We start from the raw sequence: 23,996 nt of genomic DNA, 5'->3' as shown, positions 1-23,996 counted from the left end.
TCGTAATCTCTCTGCTACACGTTTGAAAAGTCGATGCGTTAGCATTGTGTCGCCTTCGTAGGTGAAAGTTCAAGGGTCAGCGCACATCACGTTTCCGTGATCACGTACGTGAAGAAATCTGCTCCTAAAAACTGACAATCAAACGGGAATCAAAGTGTTCAAGTTATCATCAGGTAAGTGTTATGGATAGCTATGTTATAGATGTGTAACCGAGTGGAGATTTGCGAGGTGTATTCCGTGGGAAATCGTCGACCTTCAAGCGGCTGGATGCATATGCATGTATAATCAGTTCCCATATGTTCGTTCGCTTTAATTTTGTGATCATAACATATAATGTTTTGCATGCATGGCGTGTTGAAAACCTGAACGTGGGACGCTTAAGGCTCCTACAGCAAATTCCCACCATACTATGCCCATATGCTTGTATCACCGAAACAACACCCATGGCCTGTACGATACCAAATGCCCCATACCTACTGTATCGGATAAAAGAACAAGAGGGCACCAGCTGAAACTAAGCAGGATGCCAGCAAAAACAAACACAAGACTTTATTTTTTCACCATAAGAACAGTATGCTGGTGGAATAGTCTACTGGAAGAAGTGATTACAGCTCCCAGCGTGAACTGTTTCAAAACCAGATTTGATAAACATATGAGACTACACCCAGTAGTATACAACTACAGAGCCCTGGATCATCCCATGCGACCCGAGATGACTGTCGGCTGAAGCCAAGAGCGGCCCAAACTGGAAGATATTCCTACCTGGCCTGAAGGAATCTACATCTACATCTACATCTACAACAAGGAGTTCTGGAACCGTGATAATTTAATTCTATTAAAATTATGTTTGAATATCCGACGCTGTGTTTGTGAATAGAAATTTCCGTCTCAATTATTTCTAAAGCACAGTACAACGAATTGGTTGATGATCGCACAAGACGCTTCTCCGTAGACTACTGTACAAATAAAGCACACTCCTGAACATCAAAGCCAGGGATAACTCACAGCTCAAAATGTGAAATAGATGTACTTCAAATAGCCACAATGTAGTGTTGTTTGTATTAAAACGTTAATCTAAAGAGCAAAATTGTTTGCATTTCTTAGGTTAATCTGATCTTTTGTGCCTCAACGAGAAAACCAGGATGTCTGCAGAAAGTACTGAGACAAAGAAGGTGGTTCGAGTGGGGACAAGAAAAAGTCAGGTATGCTGCTGTATTTCTCCCAGGGCATCACACGGGCAATTTAAAAATCCAGTGTGCCTATTTGTTCACTTAGAACTGGAAAGTGCTTCACTTAAAATTTAGATTGCAAAGAAATAGTAAGCAGGGATTGGGCTTTCATGTGAATTTATCTGTCACTGACTTTTCTGACAGACTAACGTTTTGTGATTGATCTAGCTTGCCATGATCCAGACCAACAGTGTGGTGGCATCCCTCAAGAAACTGTGTGATGATGTAGACTTTGAAATAAGTAAGTATAAAATCTGTTTTTAATTTATGGTAACCTATACATCTTACAAATGTCTTATGTTGTCCAAATATATTTCACTATTACATACATTGAACAAAGTTGTCATTGTAGTGGATGATTATGTCTGTGTCCAAAAATGAATCTAAATTTTTTTAGGGGACTACATTAAATCATTAAAACATAAAATTATGTCTTCATTTATACAACCAACAGGCAAATAATATTCACAACTTGAAATCAGTATTTTACAATAAAAGTGACAACAACTTCCATTGTAAATCTAAATTATTTTTCTTTTTTTCAGTTTCTATGTCAACCACGGGTGACAAGATTCTTGACACGGCCCTCTCAAAGGTAATTAAACATGTATGTTCCGAGTGTCCCATATTGGAACAGAATATGATGATAACAAATGTCATGACGGAATCAGACAAATAGGAAATTCAATCTCAGTGGCCCACGTCAATATCAGGAAAACATATCTTTGAACCGGTGATGTATAGATTATAAGAAGATGGAAATATGCCACCAAGCCTAGAACTTTTAATCTCTACTACTGTTGGGGGTCATAGGTTCTGAAAGGGCTAAACTAATACTGTTGTTACTAAAGAACAGTAATGCAGTGACATGCATTTCTTTCCTAGATAGGAGAGAAGAGTCTGTTTACAAAGGAGCTGGAGAAGGCATTGGAGGATGGACGGTACATGTGCTACCATTCCCTAAACTGCATTTTTGTACAAGCTACCGGAATTACAGAAAAACATGAAATCAAGGAAGATTAGTGATGCATACCGGTTCACTGGACTTGGATCCGAACTTGTAAGAATGTTTAGGTTCAAGTCCAAAAAAACCTAAAAGTCAAGAACCGAGTCTGGACTTATACCATAAAAGACCATTTCACATACCCCTTTTCTTTCCAAACCACCTAAAACCCTCCGTAGATTGCAAAATCTTTGCTGCAAAATGAAGAAAACATCGCCAAGTACCGGCTTCCATGTTATGTGGCCAAAGTTTCACCCAGACAACATTGCAAGGTTGCCAACATGCAATTTTGTATATGCCATGGGTTTAGGTCCGGACTTACAAGTCTGGAACTGAACCTAAACCTCTGGACTTGAATCCGAACCTGAACCTAAAATTGGGTTTAGGTATGCATCACTAAGGAAGATGATTCTCGGGGGACTGATATCTATAAAATGTGCAAAATACAATGTATTGTTATATCTCTATTCTGTTGAAGTATGTAGCTCGTTGTATCAAAGCAGTTTTTAGTTTGGATAGCCTCAGGCATTGTGTTCTGAACTGCTTATCATTATCAATGCATTGTATTGTCTTTAATTATCACTTTGTGGCCAAATGTCTTCAAAAGCCTTTCATTATAATGTTATCTCAGATTCCAATCTACAATAATATTGCAATTGTTTTAGATTTAGATGTATGTGCTTCAGGTATAACGTTATAATATTCAACTTAGTTACTAGTTCATCACCTATTTCCCTGATTTCTCTACAGGGTAGATTTTGTGGTGCACTCATTGAAGGACCTTCAGTCAACTCTTCCTCCTAATATGGTTATTGGTGCTGTGCTGGAGTAAGTGTATATATTGTACACATTTTGTGACCCACTGGATGTTGCACATGAATGATACATGTAGGTTTGATGTGGCTGTTGTACATGTATGTATTTGAATTTTTAGCATTATGTCCAAACTAATTTCTTTGGATCGGTTGTTGTGTGATGATAAGAAGAAATCTCATACATGCAAAAACATTAAGATTTTTTCAATGAATATCTTGTTTTTTCATTGAATTTCTTGCTGATTCTGTTTGATAAAAAATATACATGTATGTATTTTCCTCTGGCTCCCATGAGGAATACATGTAGAAAGAAATTGAAGACAGGAAATGAGATACCCTTTTATTGGACATTTCTGGGACCTTTGTCCTAACATCCTGTCAGTGTCCCCACCCCCCATGTGTCAAGCATGTGGAAATAACTATGGAAACACAAGCAAACACACAAACACATCATAAACCAAAACTATACTTGGAGGTAATGGAGATGTACCTGCCCACAGGAGGGAGGATCCCTACGATGCTGTTTTGATGCACCCCAAACATGCAACCAAACACCTGTCAGATCTGCCAGAGAACAGGTGGGAACTGCTCTTGTGATGATTTCCTCTGTTTGTGTTGCTATAGCCTATAGATTATATAACGTACATGTATAACAAATGAACAGTTCACTGTTTTGTTGATATTGCTTGTATTTTCAGCATCTTTTAAAAAAGTGTTATATACTGTACAAGGTAAAAATCTACAAACAGTTTGAAGAACAGGAGTTATGAAAAGATCATAACTCCTGAAGAATATCTCTGTGTTTCTACCTGTGTTCAGTGTGATAGGGACCAGCTCAGTGAGGAGAGTTGCCCAGCTGAAGAGGAAGTATCCACACCTGAAGTTTGAGAGTGTTGTATCCTTTCTGCACTGAATTGAATTTAACACACTTCTTTTTAAAGTGGTGGATATAAAAACATAGGCAACCCGACAGAACAATGGTAATGGAAGTTAAATCCCTTGAAGCCTTTGTACATACCAAGCTGTGCAAAATTCATAATTTGCAGTTATGTGAGTAGCCCTCTTACTTAACCCGTAACCCCAGCGAGGAAATCTGAACACGCGTCTGCGGAAGTTGGACGAGGATGAGGTGTACAGCGCTCTGGTGCTGGCAGCTGCGGGGGTGAAACGGATGGACTGGGAGAGCAGGATCAGTCAGACATTACTGCCTGATGAGTGTCTGTACGCTGTGGGACAGGTACGTGTGTCTGTGGAATATATAAGATAACTAAACAAAAGACCATCTCAGGTCAATTTTGGATCAAAACAGGCCTAGGTCAAAATGCTAAGTCAAAACAACAGACCACTATAGGTCAATACTAGCTCAAAAGACCATTACAGCCACTTTAAGTTAGTGGGATCTGGAAGGTACAGGTGACTTGATAGAAGATGGTGGTGAATGTTGGTTTTGAAGACTTGTGCCTTGCAGTCAGGAGGGAGACTATTGTCGGGGAGAGTTCCATGATTTTGCAGTTCACGAAGTTCAGAAGCTGTTGCTGTAAAAGTGTCTTGTATTTCTTCCCTAGCAACATATTCTCTCTATTTGGCTATAAATTGTACTATTTTGCATCAAGTGTTATTTATCTGCTGGACCAACAGTCTGGTTTACCAACAACAAAGACTGGTTTTCAATTGTGACCAAGAAAGCGCAGTGCTATATTCTGACAGTCTGTCCTTGCCTCCCTCCAGGGTGCCCTTGCAGTTGAAGTCCGTGCCAATGACTCCAACACCCTCGACCTGGTGTCCAAACTGAACCATGAGGAGACACTGCTGCGCTGTGTGGCAGAGAGGGCACTACTCAGGGAGCTGGTAATCTCCTGATTTTAATATTTTTCCAAGAAGCCACACTGATTTGATTTTTGTGGATTACATGCAGCCAAAAACTAATGTGAGACATGCCACTTATATCTTATATACTATACAAATCATATTACATGTATATTATGATTATATATCTCTCTATATACTAGTAGTATCTGACTACAGCTTCTATTTCTTATTCAGGAAGCAGGTTGCAGCACACCAGTGGCTGTGTACACTGAGATAAAAGACAAGGAGGTAAGAACTGAAATAAAAACTATACTTCTGTGTGGTTGGAGTCAATTTTCTCTGGTGTATTTATCATCTATTAGTATAATCCCACCAGGTCACATATATCTGTCACCATGAAAAAGTTCATCCAAAGAGGTCCTCAATGTAATGTCCTCTAAGACTTGTATAATGCACCCCTGCATATCTAAATTGTGCTTACATAGGAGGTACAGTACTACTGGTCTAGAGATCTCTTAAACTCACTGTTTTTCAAAGTGGCAGATGTATGTAACTAAGCTGATAAATGCAATTGGAGCTTATCACTTTTCTCATGGTGGATTTACATGTATGTCTCTTGAATCTGGGCTTATCTTCCGAACAGAGTGTTAATCGTTAATCGTGTTTATTGGAAAATCTGACCCTTTTGTTATGTTTGTTCCCCTTGTAGCTGTACCTGACAGGTGCCGTCCTGAGTCTGGATGGTTCAGAGTGCCTGAAGGAGACCATGCAGACATCTCTGTCAGACACACAGACACAAGAGGTGAGGCTCAGGCAAGGAGACACTAGTTTCTCCAAGTTCTCATGCAATGTCTATCAAACATTCATTGGAAACCATGGTTTGATGAAAGCACAGTTCATTCTGTCAACATTCTCCAGTATTCTACAAAACTTGTCAAAGTGACATGTTGTTATTTTCTTGCAGGATTCCTCCTCAGAAGCTCACCAACACTACGTGAGTGTGGTGGCACAGACCATTTCCCATCAGGCCATGCAGGCTGCAGAGGATATTGGGATAGACATGGCCAAACTTTTGATCAGTAAGGGGGCAGGGGACATCTTGGCTGTTGCTAGGCAACAAAATGCAGGAGGCGAAAAGAAGTGAATTCTTCTATGATATTGTCTTTTTAAGCGGTAGATTTTTGCCCCTAAAAATCTTGGTGATATGAAGTCAAAGGATTAAGCCTTTGCCATTACTGGTCTTCCTGAGAGAACAGAGAAATGGACCAAAAGTTCAAAATGTGTGTACTAGTATTTTTCCTAAAGCAATATTATCCAGAACACATAACTTTGAGAAGGTACTGAAGTTTTCACAGTAGGGATGCTGAATTTCAGCAACGTGTGAAAGTCAAAACCATTCAAAGTGCCAAAAGTGTCAGCCTTCGCTCTGTTTCTTCTTCTCCAAATGCATAAGGTCAATGACCTGGACCAGATGGCTGTCACCATGGTAACTGGTGCTGTAGCACTCCCTGTGGTGTTGGGTTACATTATGTAGTAAGTTGCAGGACAGAGTTGGAGAGGCAGGTCATCATGTATGTGAGCAGTAGTTTACTAGGCTAGACCTAGAGAAGTTGTCACTGCAAGGTAGTAGTCACATATCATATGCTCAATCAACAAAAAGTTTCACTATCAATTGTGTTGGAAGCTGTTTAACCATAGGAGCATTCTCTACAGTTAGGAAAATACAGAGTCACATGTTTCTGTAACAGCTATTGAGGATGTTTTAGGCTTTAGATTATTGCAGATTTTTAATAATGTTATGATAGAGTCAGATAAACACAATTTCTTGACTAGTGGCATTTTATGTTCAGTAATATTCAGATGATGACTACCTGTTGCTCTATTGTGCCTTACAATACTATGTAGACCATGTGTGGTCCTAGAATGTAGAAATAGAGTAAGTCAACTTTATTGAAAATTTGGGCTTATTATATATTAATCAAGATGCTAAAAAGTATAGTTTTTTAATTGCAATAATAGTGGTCAATTTGAGTGCATTCTGCAGTATTGCACTCTTCTACATCAAAACCATGCAATAAAACATATACTAAGAAACTGCCCAAGCTTTGTCCATCATACATTAGCAACTAGGTGTCCTGGCTGCTTCTTGAGGGCTTCTTTTAGAGGGGCAAGACTCCTTGGCCACAGAATCATAAAAGTATCGTAAGATGACACTTTATTGCTGTAAAATAAACTCTGCATGTTTGTTGCATATTCGTGGTATGCATGTGTAAACATGTAAATATATCGTACAGTGAGTCACGCATACTATTCTATATCTAGTATTTGTACACTATAATGAACACCAACTTTCCACTATAGGCTGTGACCGGAGCGACCAAAGATTTGAAAGACCGCTCAATGAATTACATATTTAAACGCTTTGTGTGTTTTGTTCTCTTATAAATCTTTATAATATTATTTATTATTATTTTACATCTTGCATCTTATTCCAAATATCAAGCGTCCCGGATTGGTCGCTGCACCTTACTTTCGTAGTATTGGTTCAAAATAAGCTGTCGTGTGTTTGTGCAAAAGTATATAATATGTATTCACGTGTGGGGCACGTGGCACAGCCGTACAAGTATGATAAAACACTATGTTCTGTCATGGCACGTTAAATCATCTCACTATAAAAGGCACCAGAACTAGATACATGTCGCGCAGAGAAAGAAGAATACTTACTTCCTTCTATAACGTTACAACTTGTGTGCTTGCAATCTGCCAAGTACCCCCATCTTATTGATTAAAGGCGAGGACTTATTTTCAAGTATTTCTGAATCTTTCTATAGTCCTTTCCATCATATCTTTAATCAAAGTCTTTCCCAAAAAGGACACTTCAGTTACCATTTGATGATAAATGTGATGATGTTGTGATATTTGTCATTTGCCCTCTTCTCCATATTGCTTTCAATTTGTATATCTGATTATATACTCCACAAGCAGAGGTTAAACTTGTTTTGGAATTTTAAGGCGTTTTGTTGGGCTTTGGGCTTGCTATATTTGTTAGTTTTTGGGGGGTATGGTCTCAAAATATAAAGCCCAAAACGCCTTAAAATGTCCAAAATAAACCAAACATCTGCTTGGAGAGTATCTTTGTTGTCAGTTCCACCCCTTCCAGGCGTACGAGTTGACCGTGCCCATGTTCCGCATGGGTTCGTCGTGGACCCTTCTCTGGTCCGTCGCCTTGGCGGAGGCGTCTCGGGTCAGCCTCTCGGTGATCTGGTTCACCAGCTCCGGGTCCGAATTGTCCCTCGGGCGCGGCTGGTTCCTCTGCTCGGCGATAGAGTGGTACTTCAGCCGTCCGCTGTGCAGCCGCTCGACGGTCTGATCGATCTCGTAGCTGGTGAGTTTCTGGTAGCCGAAGCGCCTGTCGTCCCGGCCGCTGACGGTGCTGTGCGGGGAGGACCAGGACGACTGCGTGTCGTAAGGCTTCTTAGCCGACTGTCGCTCCACCATTGCTGCTGGGGAATATATATAGGGAGGGTAAAATGTTACCACCTAGAAAAACGTGTCTACATATTCCTAGGGGAAATAGGGACAGGAAAGCAAAGTAATCACAAGCAAAAACGAGTTTCCGTTGCTAATGGGGATATGAAATGGCTGTAAATGTCAATTGGATTTGGAATGACAACCTGAAATTGCATTAGATGCCTTTCACTGTCTTTCATTTGGCCATTGGTCAGATTAAGGAGGAGGTCGTTATTAAAAATCAAAACCTTAGCCCCAAGGAGGGGTTTAATCCTGATTTATGTTTAGGGGAAAGGCCCGAGACAAAAGGGTGTTGTTTTATTGGAACGGAACAGATGGAAAACAGAGGTATATTTCATACAAGATTTCAATAATTCAAAAGGTATTGTAAATCTAACCACTTCATGATCATGTCATCGCGTAATAAATGATGCGTCTGGCTTGCTTAGTTGATGAATCACCACCAGACGCCAGTGAACGGCGATGACGTAGGTGTGACGTAACTACCATACGTGAGAAAGTGGGCAGAACGTACTGCACCTGCGCCGCGAAACCCATATAATGTATTGTGTGCATGGCACTTTGACAGAATGTCTCGTTTTAATGTGGTATTCGCGTATAATTAAGGATGACATTCCGCCTATAGTTTTCAAATGTTGTGTCGGAGTCTCCGACTCGGAGAGGATATCGTCTACAACTGGCAAAATTCTGATGCAACAAAACCATTTAAAAAATCCGGGTTCCACGCAGGCGCAGTATGTTCTGTCAATCTGCTCATGTTACTCCAAGAATGCAGATGAGAGCAGAAAGAGTTGCCCTCTAATATGCTCTAAGAGGAAATACTTTCCTTTCCTTCCAACAAGCATAAATAGAATTATCCGCCTGCTTTTTATGAACAAAAGGTAAACCGCATGAAAGGACGTATAAACATCCAGTTGCTTGCGTAACGGTTTTTGTACACAACAGCTAAATCCCAACTTTGAGGACTTAACTAGGTGTTATTGGATCTTTTATACTAGCATTCTCTTTTGTCTGTCTATTCAGTTTGTATTGAACCGCAGTTGTTTAGCGGTAGTGATTGTGGCATTTTGGTTGGCTGCACTTCAATTAGAGATGAATGAAATAAGCGCAGACGGTTTTGACTTTCACAACATTTTTGAACACACGCACTACGCGCATGATGTGTGGAGTTAGTTCATGGCAACCGCGAGACGCTTTCCAACTTTACTCCTTTTTGATGGATATGCTTTGCTATACAGATATATTTCTTCCGTAAACGGAATGGATATGCTTTGCTATACAGATATATTTCTTCCGTAAACGTCTAAAGTAACGGGATATGGTAAGAGAAAGTGCCAGGTGCTAGCAAGACTTTCCCTAATTTGCTTAGTCCATTGTATTATCGTGATAAAAGGGGTCACTAGGGTGTGTTTGCTGTCTCTATGGCCGCGTTATCTAGTAAGGTCCTATAGTTAAACACCCTGTAACACGGAGGCCTGTAAACCGACAAATTCCATTCCTTATAAACCCACTTTGTTTGTTTGTTTGTTTGTTTCGCATAAGCAGTAAGCCGCCTTTTTGCGTACCGTTTTGTACTGTAAGTACAAGCTGTGTACGATCGGACTGTATGGTGGGAACCCCACTCTTTTCGATAAGTACAGAACCTTCGGATTCTGATATAAAGTATCACGGTGTTTGCATCCCCTACTAAGTAAACCACTATACTACATATATATGGACATGGTGAGAACGCTAGTGTGAAAACATTTCAATATGTGTACCATATTTTACGATAACTCATTTTTTTCTCCTTTGTATGCGTTGAGCAAAACAAAAGTTCTGGCCTCGGTCAGTCAAAAGGACGAAATGATGCCAAGAGTTGGTCTGAAACCTTGTGTGCAGATTTAGAATGGACCGCTGCCGTGTATATCAGTTGGTAACTTAAGAGCGGCCTTAATCAAACAAGAAGCGGAAATATGGCGCCGCGTGTTGTTGCAACAATTTCGTAACTACAGTAACATTTGCTCGCCATATAACTCTACTGACTACATCAGACTAGGATGATACTTCGTACAGAAGGACAAGAGCAAAAGGAGTAGACATAGAATCCCATGAGACTACCGGGTCTGTAAGGGCTAAATGCCAACTAATCGTACGGCTTACCTGTAGTCACATTCAGCTCACGAAACAGTGAACGCTGTCACTGCGGCAGGTAAAATGTATGGTTGTCAGAAGCCGCACGTTCTGTGCAGTTCCCTTGGGTGGGACAGGGGCGTTCCACCTGTCCTTAGCCGACCCCACCTCCGCGTCGCCGAAAAAATACACGACGATTTGTGGGGATTGTCAAGGCAGGACGTCTCGTAGGTTCTGTCTCTACAACAAGAAAGGCGGCGCGGGGTCAGCAGGGATAGAGTGACAGTTTGTTTAATCGCTTCTTTTGTTTGCGCTCCAACCTGTTGCCCCGTGGTGGAATACGCATGCGTAGCTCCGCCTGCAGAGATGGTAATGTCCGCTAGAGGACGCCATTAATGAGTTGTATAGCTCAAGTGGTTATGCTGTTTTGTAAGACACACAAACACGTGCGCACATACGCACACAGACACACACACACACACACACACTTACATACATACATACACATGCACAAAACATAAATACAGGTTCATACATGTATCTATTGTCTGCATCATTAAGCACATCGCACTTTACCTTTATTAATATTCAGTATCAGCGTTACAATCACTGAATGTTCAATGCACCCGGGAAACACAGCTGTTACAACACTTTCCCGACAGGCTTTCAGCTACACAACTTCCCGGGTGACAGCACTTCCCCGATACAACACTTCCCCGGTAGTCTTTCAGTTACAATATCGTTCCAGCACTTCCCCGACCCTTTCATGTCGACGTGAATACCACGGAAAACACCAAACATACTCCCGATAGCAACGTCTAAGTAAGGTTCTGGGAATATGTGCTCATTATATTCATGAACGGAAATCACTATGTCTGAGAGCTGCGGAATGCAACAGTAATTCTACTTGGGAGGCTTGGATCATGAAGAATGTTAGACATCAGGCAAGATGTGAAGTAAATATTTCTAATTGGTCTACCACAGCGCTTGCTTTGTACATGACGAACAATATTGTACTACAGAGCTAACATTATCACAGAAACTAGATGCTAGTACACATCGTGCCCAGATAACTTTTCGAAAAGTGGATTTTAGAAAAGAGAAGAAAAATATTCAACCTCAAGTTTTAGGGGGAATATCCTACTTCTGGATATGAGTATACTAGTATACCAATGGTATGTGGAAATGAGGCTATACAATGTACAGACGTGGTCACATTCGTCGCACGATTTTTTTTGTAAAATTTTCTGCGGGGGTTAAGACAGAATCTGTCGTTGGCAAGGATCTATATCAAGTTTGTCAGTCACAATACGGGTTTTGTACAACACATCACGACTCGGTTTTGTAAGGCTACCTCAGGACGAATGTGACCACGACGCCCTGACAGGAAAATCGTAAACATCATTTATGTAAGTTCAGGTGCGACCCTCAGCTCAACAAACTTCAGTAAGGGGTAACTCTTTCTGCCCTTGTCTCTCCTTACGTACCACCTGATGGCATCGCGGAGGAATCTGTTTTGAGTCGGGACGGTTTGCGGAGTGTAGTACACGCCGTTTAGGTTGGGGAAAAGCGCGTTTTTGGATAACCACCCCGCACTCCTGAACTTCAAGGCCTTCTTGGTAGCAGTGTCACTGTCCCATGTGGCGAAGGCCTTGTTGTTCCGGAAGTGGAGAGCGTTGCGGGCGGTCCCGCTGAACCCACTCCCGAGGGACAGTTTGTACTTGGAGGCTTCGTCCAGGACGGAGAAGCTCCGGTACTGGGCGTAGCTCGATTCTCCGTCGAACGTCTCCAAATCCACCCGCAGCCCGTACCTGGCCTGGTTGGTCAGCAGGTGGATGTTGTCGTTGCCGAGCCAGAACTCCGTCGACAGGTTGCCGAAGCCGACCTTGTACTCCTCCCAGGTGCGGTAGAAGTCCACGGAGCCGTCCTGACGCCGCATGAGGACCGTCCAGCCCTGCCCGCCCTCCATGCGACAGTAGACGGGGACGGTTCGGTTCGCCCCCGCCAGGCGGATGGTGTACACGCCGCTTCTGGCCACCCTGTTCGACCAGTGGAAAATGGCCGAGCAATCTGAAAACAAAGATATGCGTAGGTCAGCATTTATGTGTCAACACAGCCAGACACAAGTTGTAAAACAAAACAAAACAAAACAAAACAAAACAAAACAAAACAAAACAAAACAAAACAAAACAAAACAAAACAAAACAAAACAAAACAAAACAAAACAAAACAAAACAAAACAAAACAAAACAAAACAAAACAAAACAAAACATAGTGATAGGAGTGATTGAATTGACCAAAGCTCCGTTCTTAGCCTGGTATTCAGTCTTGTTGATGTTTAGTCCGTACCAAGGCGGCTGAATACCAGGCTATCCTGCACCACGCGTACATGGAACTATGTAACGTTACTCTATTAGTCGTACATGCGACGTTCTCTGTTAGTCGGAACACCAGTACTAGTTACCTATTTGCCATCAACGGTATCGACGCCTCATACTAACTAATTGATGTCACGACTCCTGACTTCGGACAATGTTATTTATCAATTTACTTGTCCACCCCGATGATTTCTGCCACAGCTCTTTCTGGTGGCAGTGCGACAAGCTAGACTACAGGTAAGACATAGGTATTTTTCTTCGTGTATTTTGTGTTTTTGTATGGCTATGGGCCACGATCCAGGGGTAGATAAATAGACGTCAGTTATCCTACCGATCCACATCTCCGGAGGATCCAGGCGCCTCTTGACCTGTTCCAACCTCTCCTCATCTGTTTGCAGGTGCTGTTCCAGGTGCTCCCAGGTGGCTGGGGGAAAACCCACAGGTGCGCGGAAGGTCCAGGTCCTACAGGGGCAGACAATACTATAGTGTTTTCGTTACCTAAATATAGAATTCACAGTTTATTTTCTTGCTTTAAGAAATAGTAAGTAAAAATTATTACACACACACACATACACACAGAGAAAGAGAGAGAGAGAGAGAGAGAGAGAAAGGGAGGCACACACGCGCGTGCACACACACACGCACACGCACACACACCCTCCCCCCTCTCTCTCTGTCTCTCTCTCTCTTTGTCTCTTTCTCTGTCTCTCTTTCTCCCACTTCCCCTCTCCAAATGTATCAGGTATTAAAAGACACGTTTAGACGGAATCGTTTCTCCTCCGTTTCCCCTCCAGACAGTCCGTACAGCGAGTCCACATTAAAAGAAACTCCATAAAATCTCACCCGTTTTTCACGGCAGGGCAGTCTGTGGACCCGCGGCCTCCTCTCCCCCCGATGACGTCACCTGCCACGGTCTTGTCGTTACAGAGGATCATCAGCGTCACGCACAAAAAACTGGAGGCAGCGTGTTGCCGCCATGCCGTGCGCCAGTCTGACGCTCCTATAGCGGCTGACTGATCGGCCCCCGACAGTGAGAGATTGTGTAACACGTGCTGGCTGTGCACGTCTACATGGAGGTTAAAAGCCGCGGTGGTATGCAGCGATGTGATGTATTACTAACCAAAGCAAGTCTGCCGTGAGTCTAATTAATCAGCGATATAAATAGGCATGAATCGGCCCGCAACAAACACAGGTTTCTACGTTCAGTTATTTCGTATCAAACGCAAGGAAGGAAGGAAGAAAATGATCAAACTTACACCATTTCACTTCTCCGCGGGGGTGTAGAGGGCATAGATAATAACTTTTCGTGACAGTTGTAGTAGCTATGGGCTTTTTAACAGCAATCCGAAATAATAACATTGCTACTTTTGAATGACGTAAATTTATTTCCATGTATCACAGTGTGAAACAAATTCTGCACAAGTAACAACATCGTGGCGTCTTTGTAAAACCAAGTGTATAATGTCCTTGGTAAAACCAAAGGATGAACACAGTATTTCGTGTCGTTACAACCTCTGACGTCATTGACTATTCACCGCTGCATTCACCGCAGCAAAACACACACAGACTGGCTCCATTCTTATGGTGCAACATTCTGTAAACTGCTTGTAACGTGGTCATTTATTTTCCTATATTTCCGAGTTGAGCTGTAGCTACATGTACAGATGTACAGTGTATAGTTTTCTTCGCTTCTAGACGTTGGCCTCCACGCAGTCTTTCCGAAGTCGTTTCCTCTATCGTTTTATTTCTACATGGCGGTACATAGATAATTTTCAAGAAAAGACACCCAAAGAATTTACCCAATCAAAGGTCATGATTCTGAGACGGGGCTCTTCGTTTCTACGTACGACAACAGACACAATCAACCATCATGGTGACATTGTTTTCTCGGTTTGTGTCTACAGTGGCAACCTTTCCATGACATGACAAGCATATTACACGGAAAACGGTGTAAGCATCTCAAATCTTTGATTTATTTACAAAATGTCGGTACCTTCACTCTCAAAGATCATATTCTTTCTGATTCCGTGTCTTATTAGATCGACACGTATCTCTCCTCAGAGACAGAGTCAGAGCGTTAATTGTTCCCTCACTGATTCTCTGGCACATGTTCATGGAACATGTGCCGATTCTCTCGGTTAGAGTTAAGCGCGGATCTTTGCCGGCCTTTTGAACCGCCTCGCCACCTTCTTATCACTTCTGTTATAGTCCCCACAAGTAGCCTTCTTCCTTTTCACAGTGTTCCTCTTCGTCGCTCTCTTCTTGGTGACGTCGATCTTCAGCGCAGTGGCCCTACTGTACTCGTCCGTGTGGGCCACGCCGTCGTTCAGCAAGGGAGGCGGCGGCGGGGCCGTCGGTGGCAGGGCTGTGGCCTGGTCCCGCCGGGCTGACTGCACGACCAGCGCGTAGAGCTTGAAGGCGGACATACGGCAGTGGTGGCTGCGGCGCTGGTGGCGACACAGGTTCTCTATCATATCCCTGGCCAGCGCCATGTCTCCCCCGGACTCCTTCTTAATCTTCTCAACCAGCGCTGCTTGTCTCCTTCTGTTTCTCACTGTGCGAGAGAAGACGGCCGGAGTTAGAAGAAGCACAATGTTGATGTTTAAATTCTACTTGGTACTTTAATACATAACCCCTAATAAACGCGTAAATACATGTACATCTACGATGCTGCATATGTAGCGTGAAAAAAACGTTGACATACGACAGAGTCCTTTTGTAGGGCCCTGTATGCTACATTTACAATTTTCGTGTCCATATATCGTCATGTGTACCTTAAATAAGCGTAAATATGTCTACGACGTTTTGATGGGGACGCGTCTAGAAGACGAATGCTTCAAGCGAAATCTACATGCACATGCACACTTCCCCCCCAAAAGAATCAATTGGTTATTGAAAACATTAGTATCTACCAGACCATAATGGGCTGCTGTTTACCTCGGGTAAATAGTAGAAAGTTGGCCCAATAGACTGAATATGATATACTAGTACAGTATACCAGAGGACTTAACCAGCCGTAGGGGTGCACTCGGTAAAGACTAACCCAAAGTCACACACATCTATTTGGTGATTAGTGGACATAAGTAGGATAGTGGAATGTCAGATCACCTGGCCTCATGTCGCTCTCTAGCGGGCCCAGAGTCAGCAGAACGCCGACGATGATTTCTGCAATCACACGGAAGTCCATGGCTTAGGTCTGGCACTTCAGACTTCTCAGATTCAACTTGTACTTTCTTGGCAACCTAGTCTACTATATATATATAGAAACTAGCTCTATACATGCATGGTTTGAAAAGCGAGAATTTTTTTGCGTGGAATCAACCGGCTGAAACTGCCCCTCGTTCGTAAATCCGGAGGGATGACATTTGGGCGAACAATCGCGTTGCTAAGGCGGCCCCCTGGTGCGGGGAAGTTTGCGTCAGAAGGAGGGACAAGCTTACGTCTGGACCGCTGATGCTGAAAATCTTTTGTGTCTACAATGTACGTGGTCGTGAGGTAATCTCTAAAGAGTGGACAAGGAATGGCCTCCTATAACCCCACACGGTCCTTGCACGGTTTTTGATTTTTTTTTGGTCCGAAGGTGGGTAATGTCTGAGACGAAAAGTATCAGGGTAGAGACTCCGATCTGGTAGTATCAGTAATACTACCGGTAGAGGTCCCGATCGGTAAGGATGCTGTTGATGTGTTACAAATCCTAGATTTAAAGTGACATGAATGAAAGTTGAATTTTTTTTCAAGATGCCAACTCTGACATCAGATTGCAAGGTTTGAACCAGGAAGGACCCCTGCTCTTTTCGATTAGAGTGGTGGGTTCTTTAAGATGCTCCGATAGGCTCCATGAGATAATCTCGTTTTGCCTCCGACAGAGACTGACATTGACCGACACTCTTACAAAGTCGAGTACCAGTTCTGTCAAAGTCCTCTTTTTCTTTTCATCAAAATACAAAGTACTCTTGAACCTAAGGTCTCTCTGAGAAAAACTCCAAGCCGCCACACACTGTGGTTTACAATACAGCTAGTTGACGTCTCAGTCCCAAAAATAGGACAGGGACAAAAAAAACGAAGTAAACAGCACAGACAATAGCATTGTTGCGCTGATGTCGTCACGACATGTTAACCTTTACCCCTATCGCATGCACAGTAGTGCTAGACACGTTACCATGGTGATGAAAAAGAGGAGGGAGTAGTTTGTATCGGTACCAGGACTATTTCTGCCTCTTAAAATTACTTTACGTTTCTGTAAACATCCTTGTTTCTGTTCCAAACCTACAGAACACATTTTGAAATCATGCCCGGGTCCAATGGCGAAGATCAGCGACAAGCGCGGGTTGTGTGTAGGCCAAAGTAATTTCTGAAGTTTTTTTCACATGAGACGAGAAAACAAAGACCGATGCTAAAAATAGCAGTTTTGTGTCCGGCCTTCTGAGTGGCGGTGGTGAAAGGACGTGTACGTCACAGCTGTAACCCCGGGCACGTCACCGAGATTAGCCAATCTCATCAGGGTCAGGACATACATGTTGATGAGCCTCAAACCTTTCATTTAAAACGCCGGTGGTCCGCTGGATCACCAGTCAAAAGACGCGAAGCTGGTCTCAAGTGTTCCGGAGGACGACGCACAAATCGTCATTTTCAACCACCATGCGCGGCAGAACCGACGTCCCCGCTCTCCTGCTAGTGGTAGTTGTGGCCGCCCAGCTGACTCTGACATGCTGCAAGCCTGGTGAGTTTAAAAATTGTAGTATATTACCAAAAGGGTCTAGCCTCTATCGGGCCTTCCTGAAGGATTTTGGACTGTAGAATTTGACACAAATTAGGTTCAGTGGCCAGGGGAGTGGGTCGAACAAATGGCCCAACTCTCCTGGCCAATTATTCTCCCTTTTGTGCCAGATTCTACTGTTTATGAACAGATGAATTGTTAGTCTTGTGGAGACTAAAAAGTGCGACCGTGAGTTCGATCATACGTTAGATTCACTACCAAAAAATTCAACCTCAATTACATTGACAATGTCCAATTTAAGCATGCGTAAATTTTCATGAGAGTGAAGAAAATGAACTTTTACGCATGCTTTATATTTGATTTTTTTTTCGTGCAGTGCTTGGCAACATTTGTTGAAAATAGATATGTATTTTGGAGTTGCCATAGATAGTTTCTGCAAATCCGTCGCTTTTAACATCTTATTGTGTTATTCTTCTTCATAAATCCAGTTGCAGACCTTGAAAGAGATGGCGTAGCCACCAGCCACCACCATCGGAAAGAACAGGACTTCTGGCAGTGGCGGGTGGAGAGGATCCTGAGAAGAATCGAGCGAGTTCTGGACGAGGACGAGGACTACCCGCCGGCAGACGAGCAGCCCGCCGCAGAAGACGCCGGCATGTACGGCTGGGTCGAGCCCTCCGAAGTGGAGCTCCCGTCCAAACCCTTCGGCCAGGCCATCCGAGACCTTCTCCCGAAAACAGCCGAGGACGAGCCGGACTTTACCGACGACTGGTACTCGGCGCTGCTGGCGAACAGCATGAGTTTGGACTTGGACGGGTCTGAATCAGCGAAGAACATGATGTCAAACGACGTCTTGCACTCCCGGAAGCATCGCGTGTAAACTGTAGGTGATTGCTAGGCAACACGGAGACGACGTCAACAAAATTTGAGTACTCCAGGGGCGCCACAGGCGTTGTCTAAACTGGTGTCTAATAAGGAGACTAAAAAGAACAACAATTGCAAAAGGAGATATAATTGTTCCGGAAAAAAAACTAACTCAACCTGTAACTCAACAATAGTTAGGTCTTAACTAATGTTGTTGTGTTTTAAGATACTATCCCTTGAACAACCTGGGATACATATCATTGGTGTTGTAATTGATATCATTTAATACCAACCATCCTTGGTTTTTGTGTCTTCAAAGGCCCTTCAGATGAATACGTCCATTCAACCCCTAACCTGTACGCTCTGTATATATCTTGGACAATACTTGCTGTGAATGTATATGTCCTTTAATGCATATATTTCTTTGCAGGAGAGATCAATATAAGGTGTTTTGTTGTTTTCATACAGATAAACTGACAATTCTAAAAGAAAAACAAAGATGCAGTTTCAGTCACATCATTTTTTATTCCTTCTTGGTTGTTGATAAGATTGCTGAAGTCATATCTTCCATTGTCTTCATACAGTTGGGTATTAGAACTTAGGTCTTACATAAATAACATATTCATGGAACTTATAACGAATAATGACAAGAAAATAAAGTCATTATATTACATTATGTTACATTACCCGGTATCATATGGCTTCAATGATTAGCCTCTACCAGGCCTTCCTAAGGATAGTAGAATTTAGTTAAATCCGGCAAAAATAGGGTCCGATGACGAATTAACGAAAAGAGGTCTGAGCTAATATCTGCCTCGCTATAAAATTATACAAACTCTGTTATCTATACACAACTTAAGCCTTAAGGACATGATTTTTGTTGCAGGTTAACTTAACTGCCATGTCCGGGAAACCTGCATCATCTAGCAAAAACTTTCTGATCTCCAGAAAAAATGGATATAATATCTTTTTAAAGTTGAATATCAATACTTGCTGATAAATAAATCTGATTATTGATACAATATAAGAATGGTACACAAATGCTACATTGCAAAGCCAGACAAATGTTCAAAAGTGACAAGATAATACTTCAGCTTTGAAAATTATGGCTTGAGAAGTTAATATGCAAAATGCTCTTCCACTGTCTCTAAAATGTAAACAAAACATAGCAGTGGTAGTAATGAAAATAAATATAACACTCTCCAATCAACATTCTTTAGCAACAAACACATTTTTTTCAATGAGATGATAGGTGCTGACAAATCAACAACCTGATGGTTTTGAAACTGTACAATAAATATAAAATAATAAGACAAGTGATAGATCTGAAATGATATAGCTTCATGAAAGCTTAACATAGGCAGTGCACATAGCTTAAAGTTTATACACGGACCCCTAAATATCACAGTTTTCCTTAACTTATTCTAACTAATTACAATTCTGAATATCAAAATTTCCACTATTTCTATTATCAACATGGACCAAGCTGTAACGCTTTGCACATTTGAATTGTTCCACTGCAATAAATACAGGCAGTCAATTAGCAAGTACACCTTTCACTGCTGCCAGGTTACTTTACAAAAAAACAATTGAGCTGGCAAAAAACAGCAAGTTAGTTAGTCCTCTTCTTAAATGACATTGTTAGGTGGACAGTATGGTACAAGGTAAAATATCTATCACATCCAACATCAAATATTCAATTTGCTGTTATTCTTACATGTATCATCTACGCCTTAACTGCAAGGTTTGGATATAATGTCACATCTGATATTGTACAGGATTTCTCACACAAATAACCCAAGAAAATTGATAAGTTTGAGGAAATATGGAAGACAAGTGGCACTTAGTCATTGCATCACTGGCCCTTGAGCCTTCATATACTTATATACATGTATATATGCATGACTGGTGGTTGGTCATCCTATCAACATTATCTACAGATAGTGGGTCTGGTATCTGGGCACTGAAACTACGTCTGTAAGTAAATTGGGTCTATCACTGGGAGTAGTGAAACTGTCTATCTGTGATGGGTGGAGAAACTGGCCTATCAGTGACTGGGGTGGAGATGTTATGCATCTTGTGACATTGGGTCTGCTATAGTTGCCATTATCTGAGAGGTAAAATGGGTCTATTAGTGTAACTTAGGAGGATGACGTTATTTAGGAATTCGTGGGTTTACTTGAGTGCTGTCAGTATCTGGGCTGTGAGAGTTTGTTCATCTGTTACTGAAGCGGGGATGACATCGTGTCTTTCTCTTAGATGAGTATTATGTGGCAGGTAACAGTGGGTCTAAGTGTTACGTAGGTATAAAATTGGGTGAAACTGGGTCTAACTGGGTGCAACACTTTTTGAACAAGGATGCTAGAATGTAGCTTTCCTTCAATAATGCAACAAGTACCAAATCTGTTGTCAGACCAGAATGCTGTATCACTTCATAGCTGACTTACATGTAGTCTGGCTTCTTCCTAACACTTCAATACACTTGGCATGACAAAGTTGCATTGCACTGTTATTCACTGATTGAGAAACAGTTCTTTTATACCTCCTTACTGACAATATACATATCATCTACTACTTTCTGGCAAGATAGGCTTAACTGTGTCTTTACACCTTTTTTGTGTATCAGGGTTGGCTCCCACTATGACTTGTTTTTTTTTCTCAGTTACACCTTTTACATCTTTACACTGAGATGTTGCAGAGGGCTGTTGAACTTAATGGCTGTGTCATTCATTGGAGACAATTGACAGCATACATACATTTTTGTACATGCTTTCTGGCATGACAGATTTGACTGTGATTACTGAGATGCATTGTGATTACTGTGTATTGAGAACATCTTTCTTTACAGTTAGACACTGTTATGACTGCTTCTTCACCTGACACTGTATCTGTGGAGCTGACTTGTTCTCAGAAGGACGTCTGTGCTTCCTGGAGGAATGGACCGCACCACAGAATTAGTAAGGGAGAAGGCCTTACCAATTTAATTTGTTGGTTCTCGGTTACAAAAAATAATGCTGAACTGGATTATCAACATGAAAATAAAATTTGAGAAGAAATTCTGCACTGAATTGTATCCACTGTTTCAGGGAGTAGAATATATGTCAGATTTAATTTTTCCTCTTTCCTTTTCATGTTTTCATCTTGGCATCTTGCTAAATTTTTACCACAAAATGTCTGAGAACCAAGAAAATAAATAGGTGTGGCCTAAGTAACACTGGTCACTTTTAATTTGGAAAATTATGTGCTAACGTTTATGGGGACAAAGTTGTATATTTGAACTATATTTGAAAATTAAAAAAAATTAGTTTGAAAGAATGTGCTTCATTTTATATCATAACGTATTCATGCAAAAGAAAACAGTTACTCAAGCAACTGGATAGAATTTGAAAATTGCCGAAAAGGAGTGGATGTTACTTGAAACATCTGACAGGTTTCAATTCTATCCAGTTGCTTGAGTAACTGTTTTCTTCATTGAAGCCTATTCATGATATGGATTGTGCAGGTAGCTGACTTTGAGGTGTTCAAAATTTGTACATTAAGTATCTTTCCAAATTGAGAATGACCAGCATTTTGTCTTCAGATGATACCAAAACCAGGTCACGTTAGTCCAGAAATGTGCAATCAATATTACGTGCGACAGCTACACCAGGTGTGGTTACAAAAACACAAATGTGAAGTGCACAACAGCGCTGTGCTGTGGATTAATTCTCTAATGCCAACTTTACAGGGGAGGGTTATGGACCCTGTAAAGTCAGACTATTAAGAAGGATACATGTACCTATGCTTGATACAGACATGTTATTGTGCATAAAGTACTGGATGCGCGTTTAATGCGGGTCAGAATGTGCTACATAACATCAGGATTGACATGTGTGGCCCATGATTAGCAGCAGAAGTGACGTCAACTCTAAGAGAATTCTGCCAGGTACATATACCCTTAGACCACCACATAAAAAAGAAACAATGAATTTACAGAGATTACTAAGTCTGCATACTGCATTTAAGTAAACCTCAAGGTATGCATACTTCAGATTTCAGATAGATGTTCAATTCTTTAGACAGATTTGATAACATTGTTGGCAGTCCTGGGGTCCTGGCTGAATTATGTCAGTAACTGTTGATGTTAGACTGTACAACAGCTACTGCATTATACTGTAGACTACAGCAGCATCTACAATTGTGTGTGTGTGTGATTGCACAACATGACTGGTGCTGTGCTACAGAAGCATATTATCGGCAGAATGTACAGCTGCACAAAACCTAGATTTTTCATATTTTTTCTTGGATGTTTGGTCAATGTTGCATCAGAATTTTGCCCATTGCAGATGATATCTTTTCTGACACAACATATGATTACAATAGATGGGATGTCATCCTTAAATACACAAAGACGCCCCTAATCAAGACGGTCTGACAAAATGCTATGAATAATACATCATGGGTTCTGCACAGGCACAGACGATGTCAGTACATTCTGCCAATGTGCTCGCTACAGTTCTAGACATAGAAGTGCACTTGCTTGCCAAACTACAACACTACTACAGCCTTTTTATCTACTGTTAGTGACAATTTTTGCACCTGTCTTACTCTGAAGTGCTAGCAATTGTCAATCACAGATAGAAGAAATAAAATCAGCACTGTGTACCAAGTCAGATTGAAGGGCGATTTTATACACATAGTTAGTTGCTTAAAGTAATGTACAGAAGCTACACAGTAGCTATAAGCTGTGACTGCTAACTAGATATGAACATTTCACTGTACCAACATTTACAACAAGAACAGTCTTGCAAGGTGGCAGCTGTCTTAGAAAAAATAATATACAAATTTAGGTGAACATGATAGCTGTTTCACCATGAGAAGTTTCTTCTTTTTCTGCATTGGCAGTTACGTGTTTGAGCCTATATTCACATGTTGTACATAGTCAGCATGGTTGGTACAACTGTTGGGTAGAAACCTTTTGTGGTATTTGTAGCAGATTTGTTTTATAGTGACATTGTTCCGGACTTGTCTATAGCATAGAATGTTGGCATACAGTGACAAATGCAAGAAACTAGAAGAACTAGAATTTTTCCACTTTACACAACGATGTTGTACCTGTTCACAGATGAAACTCTGTACAACATTTTTAGATTGCAAAGCAACTGTTAGGACATCTAAGCAGTCTCCTCTCTTTTTCCCTTGCTGCCAGGTGCTAAGGAACACCTGAGCTACTCCTCCAGGTGAGACACCTGTGGCAGGTGTTAGTGGTAAGCAGATGCTCCCACCTGAGGGGTACCTGTCTCCGACATGACCCTTGGTAACCCTGGTAACGACCCCATGTGCTCAAAGGCCAGCCTGCCCTCCTCCCCTGTGACAACAGAGATGAAATGTTGTTATTAACAATGGTAGGACAATTTCTAACCCAACACTGTTTTCAACAACACGGCCTGGAAAGACACAATCTACTCTTACCATGCATAATTTCATCAGGTCGGCAAGAGACTGTACAAGTAGATTCTTTATTCAACAAACCGTGCATTTTTAAAACACTGTTACACA

The 23,996-nt window shown here is 41.7% G+C and overlaps 5 protein-coding genes and 1 long non-coding RNA gene across 8 annotated transcripts; 2 read left to right on the top strand and 4 right to left on the bottom strand.

Annotated features, from left to right (window-relative positions):
- Positions 1-46: 46 nt before the first annotated feature.
- Positions 47-7,279, top strand: LOC109464408 (porphobilinogen deaminase-like). 2 transcript variants are annotated; one of them, XM_019761382.1, is made up of 13 exons: positions 47-173; positions 1,142-1,202; positions 1,398-1,470; positions 1,775-1,824; positions 2,115-2,170; positions 2,983-3,060; positions 3,548-3,625; positions 3,867-3,942; positions 4,132-4,284; positions 4,776-4,895; positions 5,091-5,144; positions 5,566-5,658; positions 5,821-7,279. In XM_019761382.1, exons 2-13 carry the CDS (start codon positions 1,143-1,145, stop codon positions 5,998-6,000), a joined length of 1,071 nt encoding a protein of 356 aa, XP_019616941.1. In that variant the 5' UTR covers positions 47-173; position 1,142; the 3' UTR covers positions 6,001-7,279. The 2 variants fall into 2 exon arrangements, with proteins under 2 accessions (XP_019616941.1, XP_019616940.1); XM_019761381.1 differs by having other exon boundaries at positions 1,105-1,202.
- LOC109464421 lies at positions 7,059-10,766 on the bottom strand. Of its 2 annotated transcripts, none has more exons than XM_019761399.1 (2): positions 10,530-10,766; positions 7,059-8,359 (listed from the first exon to the last, which is right to left on the bottom strand). In XM_019761399.1, exon 2 carries the CDS (start codon positions 8,352-8,354, stop codon positions 7,998-8,000), a length of 357 nt encoding a protein of 118 aa, XP_019616958.1. In that variant the 5' UTR covers positions 8,355-8,359; positions 10,530-10,766; the 3' UTR covers positions 7,059-7,997. The 2 variants fall into 2 exon arrangements, with proteins under 2 accessions (XP_019616958.1, XP_019616959.1); XM_019761400.1 differs by having other exon boundaries at positions 7,059-8,356; positions 10,530-10,765.
- Positions 10,767-11,545: 779 nt separating this feature from the next.
- On the bottom strand, positions 11,546-13,915 carry LOC109464416 (fibrinogen-like protein A). Its single transcript, XM_019761393.1, has 3 exons — positions 13,721-13,915; positions 13,209-13,339; positions 11,546-12,569 (listed from the first exon to the last, which is right to left on the bottom strand). The coding sequence occupies exons 1-3, from the start codon at positions 13,810-13,812 to the stop codon at positions 11,905-11,907; spliced, it is 888 nt and encodes a 295-aa protein (XP_019616952.1). The 5' UTR covers positions 13,813-13,915; the 3' UTR covers positions 11,546-11,904.
- Positions 13,916-14,068: 153 nt separating this feature from the next.
- On the bottom strand, positions 14,069-16,860 carry LOC109464418. Its single transcript, XM_019761395.1, has 2 exons — positions 15,986-16,860; positions 14,069-15,431 (listed from the first exon to the last, which is right to left on the bottom strand). Exons 1-2 carry the CDS (start codon positions 16,062-16,064, stop codon positions 15,022-15,024), a joined length of 489 nt encoding a protein of 162 aa, XP_019616954.1. The 5' UTR covers positions 16,065-16,860; the 3' UTR covers positions 14,069-15,021.
- A 418-nt stretch (positions 16,861-17,278) lies between these two features.
- LOC109464419 lies at positions 17,279-18,887 on the top strand. The gene is made up of 2 exons (XM_019761397.1): positions 17,279-17,597; positions 18,083-18,887. The coding sequence occupies exons 1-2, from the start codon at positions 17,516-17,518 to the stop codon at positions 18,472-18,474; spliced, it is 474 nt and encodes a 157-aa protein (XP_019616956.1). The 5' UTR covers positions 17,279-17,515; the 3' UTR covers positions 18,475-18,887.
- Positions 18,888-18,967: 80 nt separating this feature from the next.
- Positions 18,968-23,868, bottom strand: LOC109464425. The gene is made up of 2 exons (XR_002139886.1): positions 23,723-23,868; positions 18,968-21,386 (listed from the first exon to the last, which is right to left on the bottom strand). It is a non-coding gene; the product is annotated as an uncharacterized LOC109464425 (long non-coding RNA).
- Between the last annotated feature and the right edge of the window lie 128 nt (positions 23,869-23,996).

This window comes from Branchiostoma belcheri, unplaced genomic scaffold, assembly GCF_001625305.1.
Source record: "Branchiostoma belcheri isolate BF01 breed outbred unplaced genomic scaffold, Haploidv18h27 scaffold138, whole genome shotgun sequence".
NCBI lineage: Eukaryota > Metazoa > Chordata > Leptocardii > Amphioxiformes > Branchiostomatidae > Branchiostoma > Branchiostoma belcheri.
The sequence above is the reverse complement of the archived record's forward strand: the minus strand, read 5'-3'. Positions and strand labels throughout refer to the sequence as shown.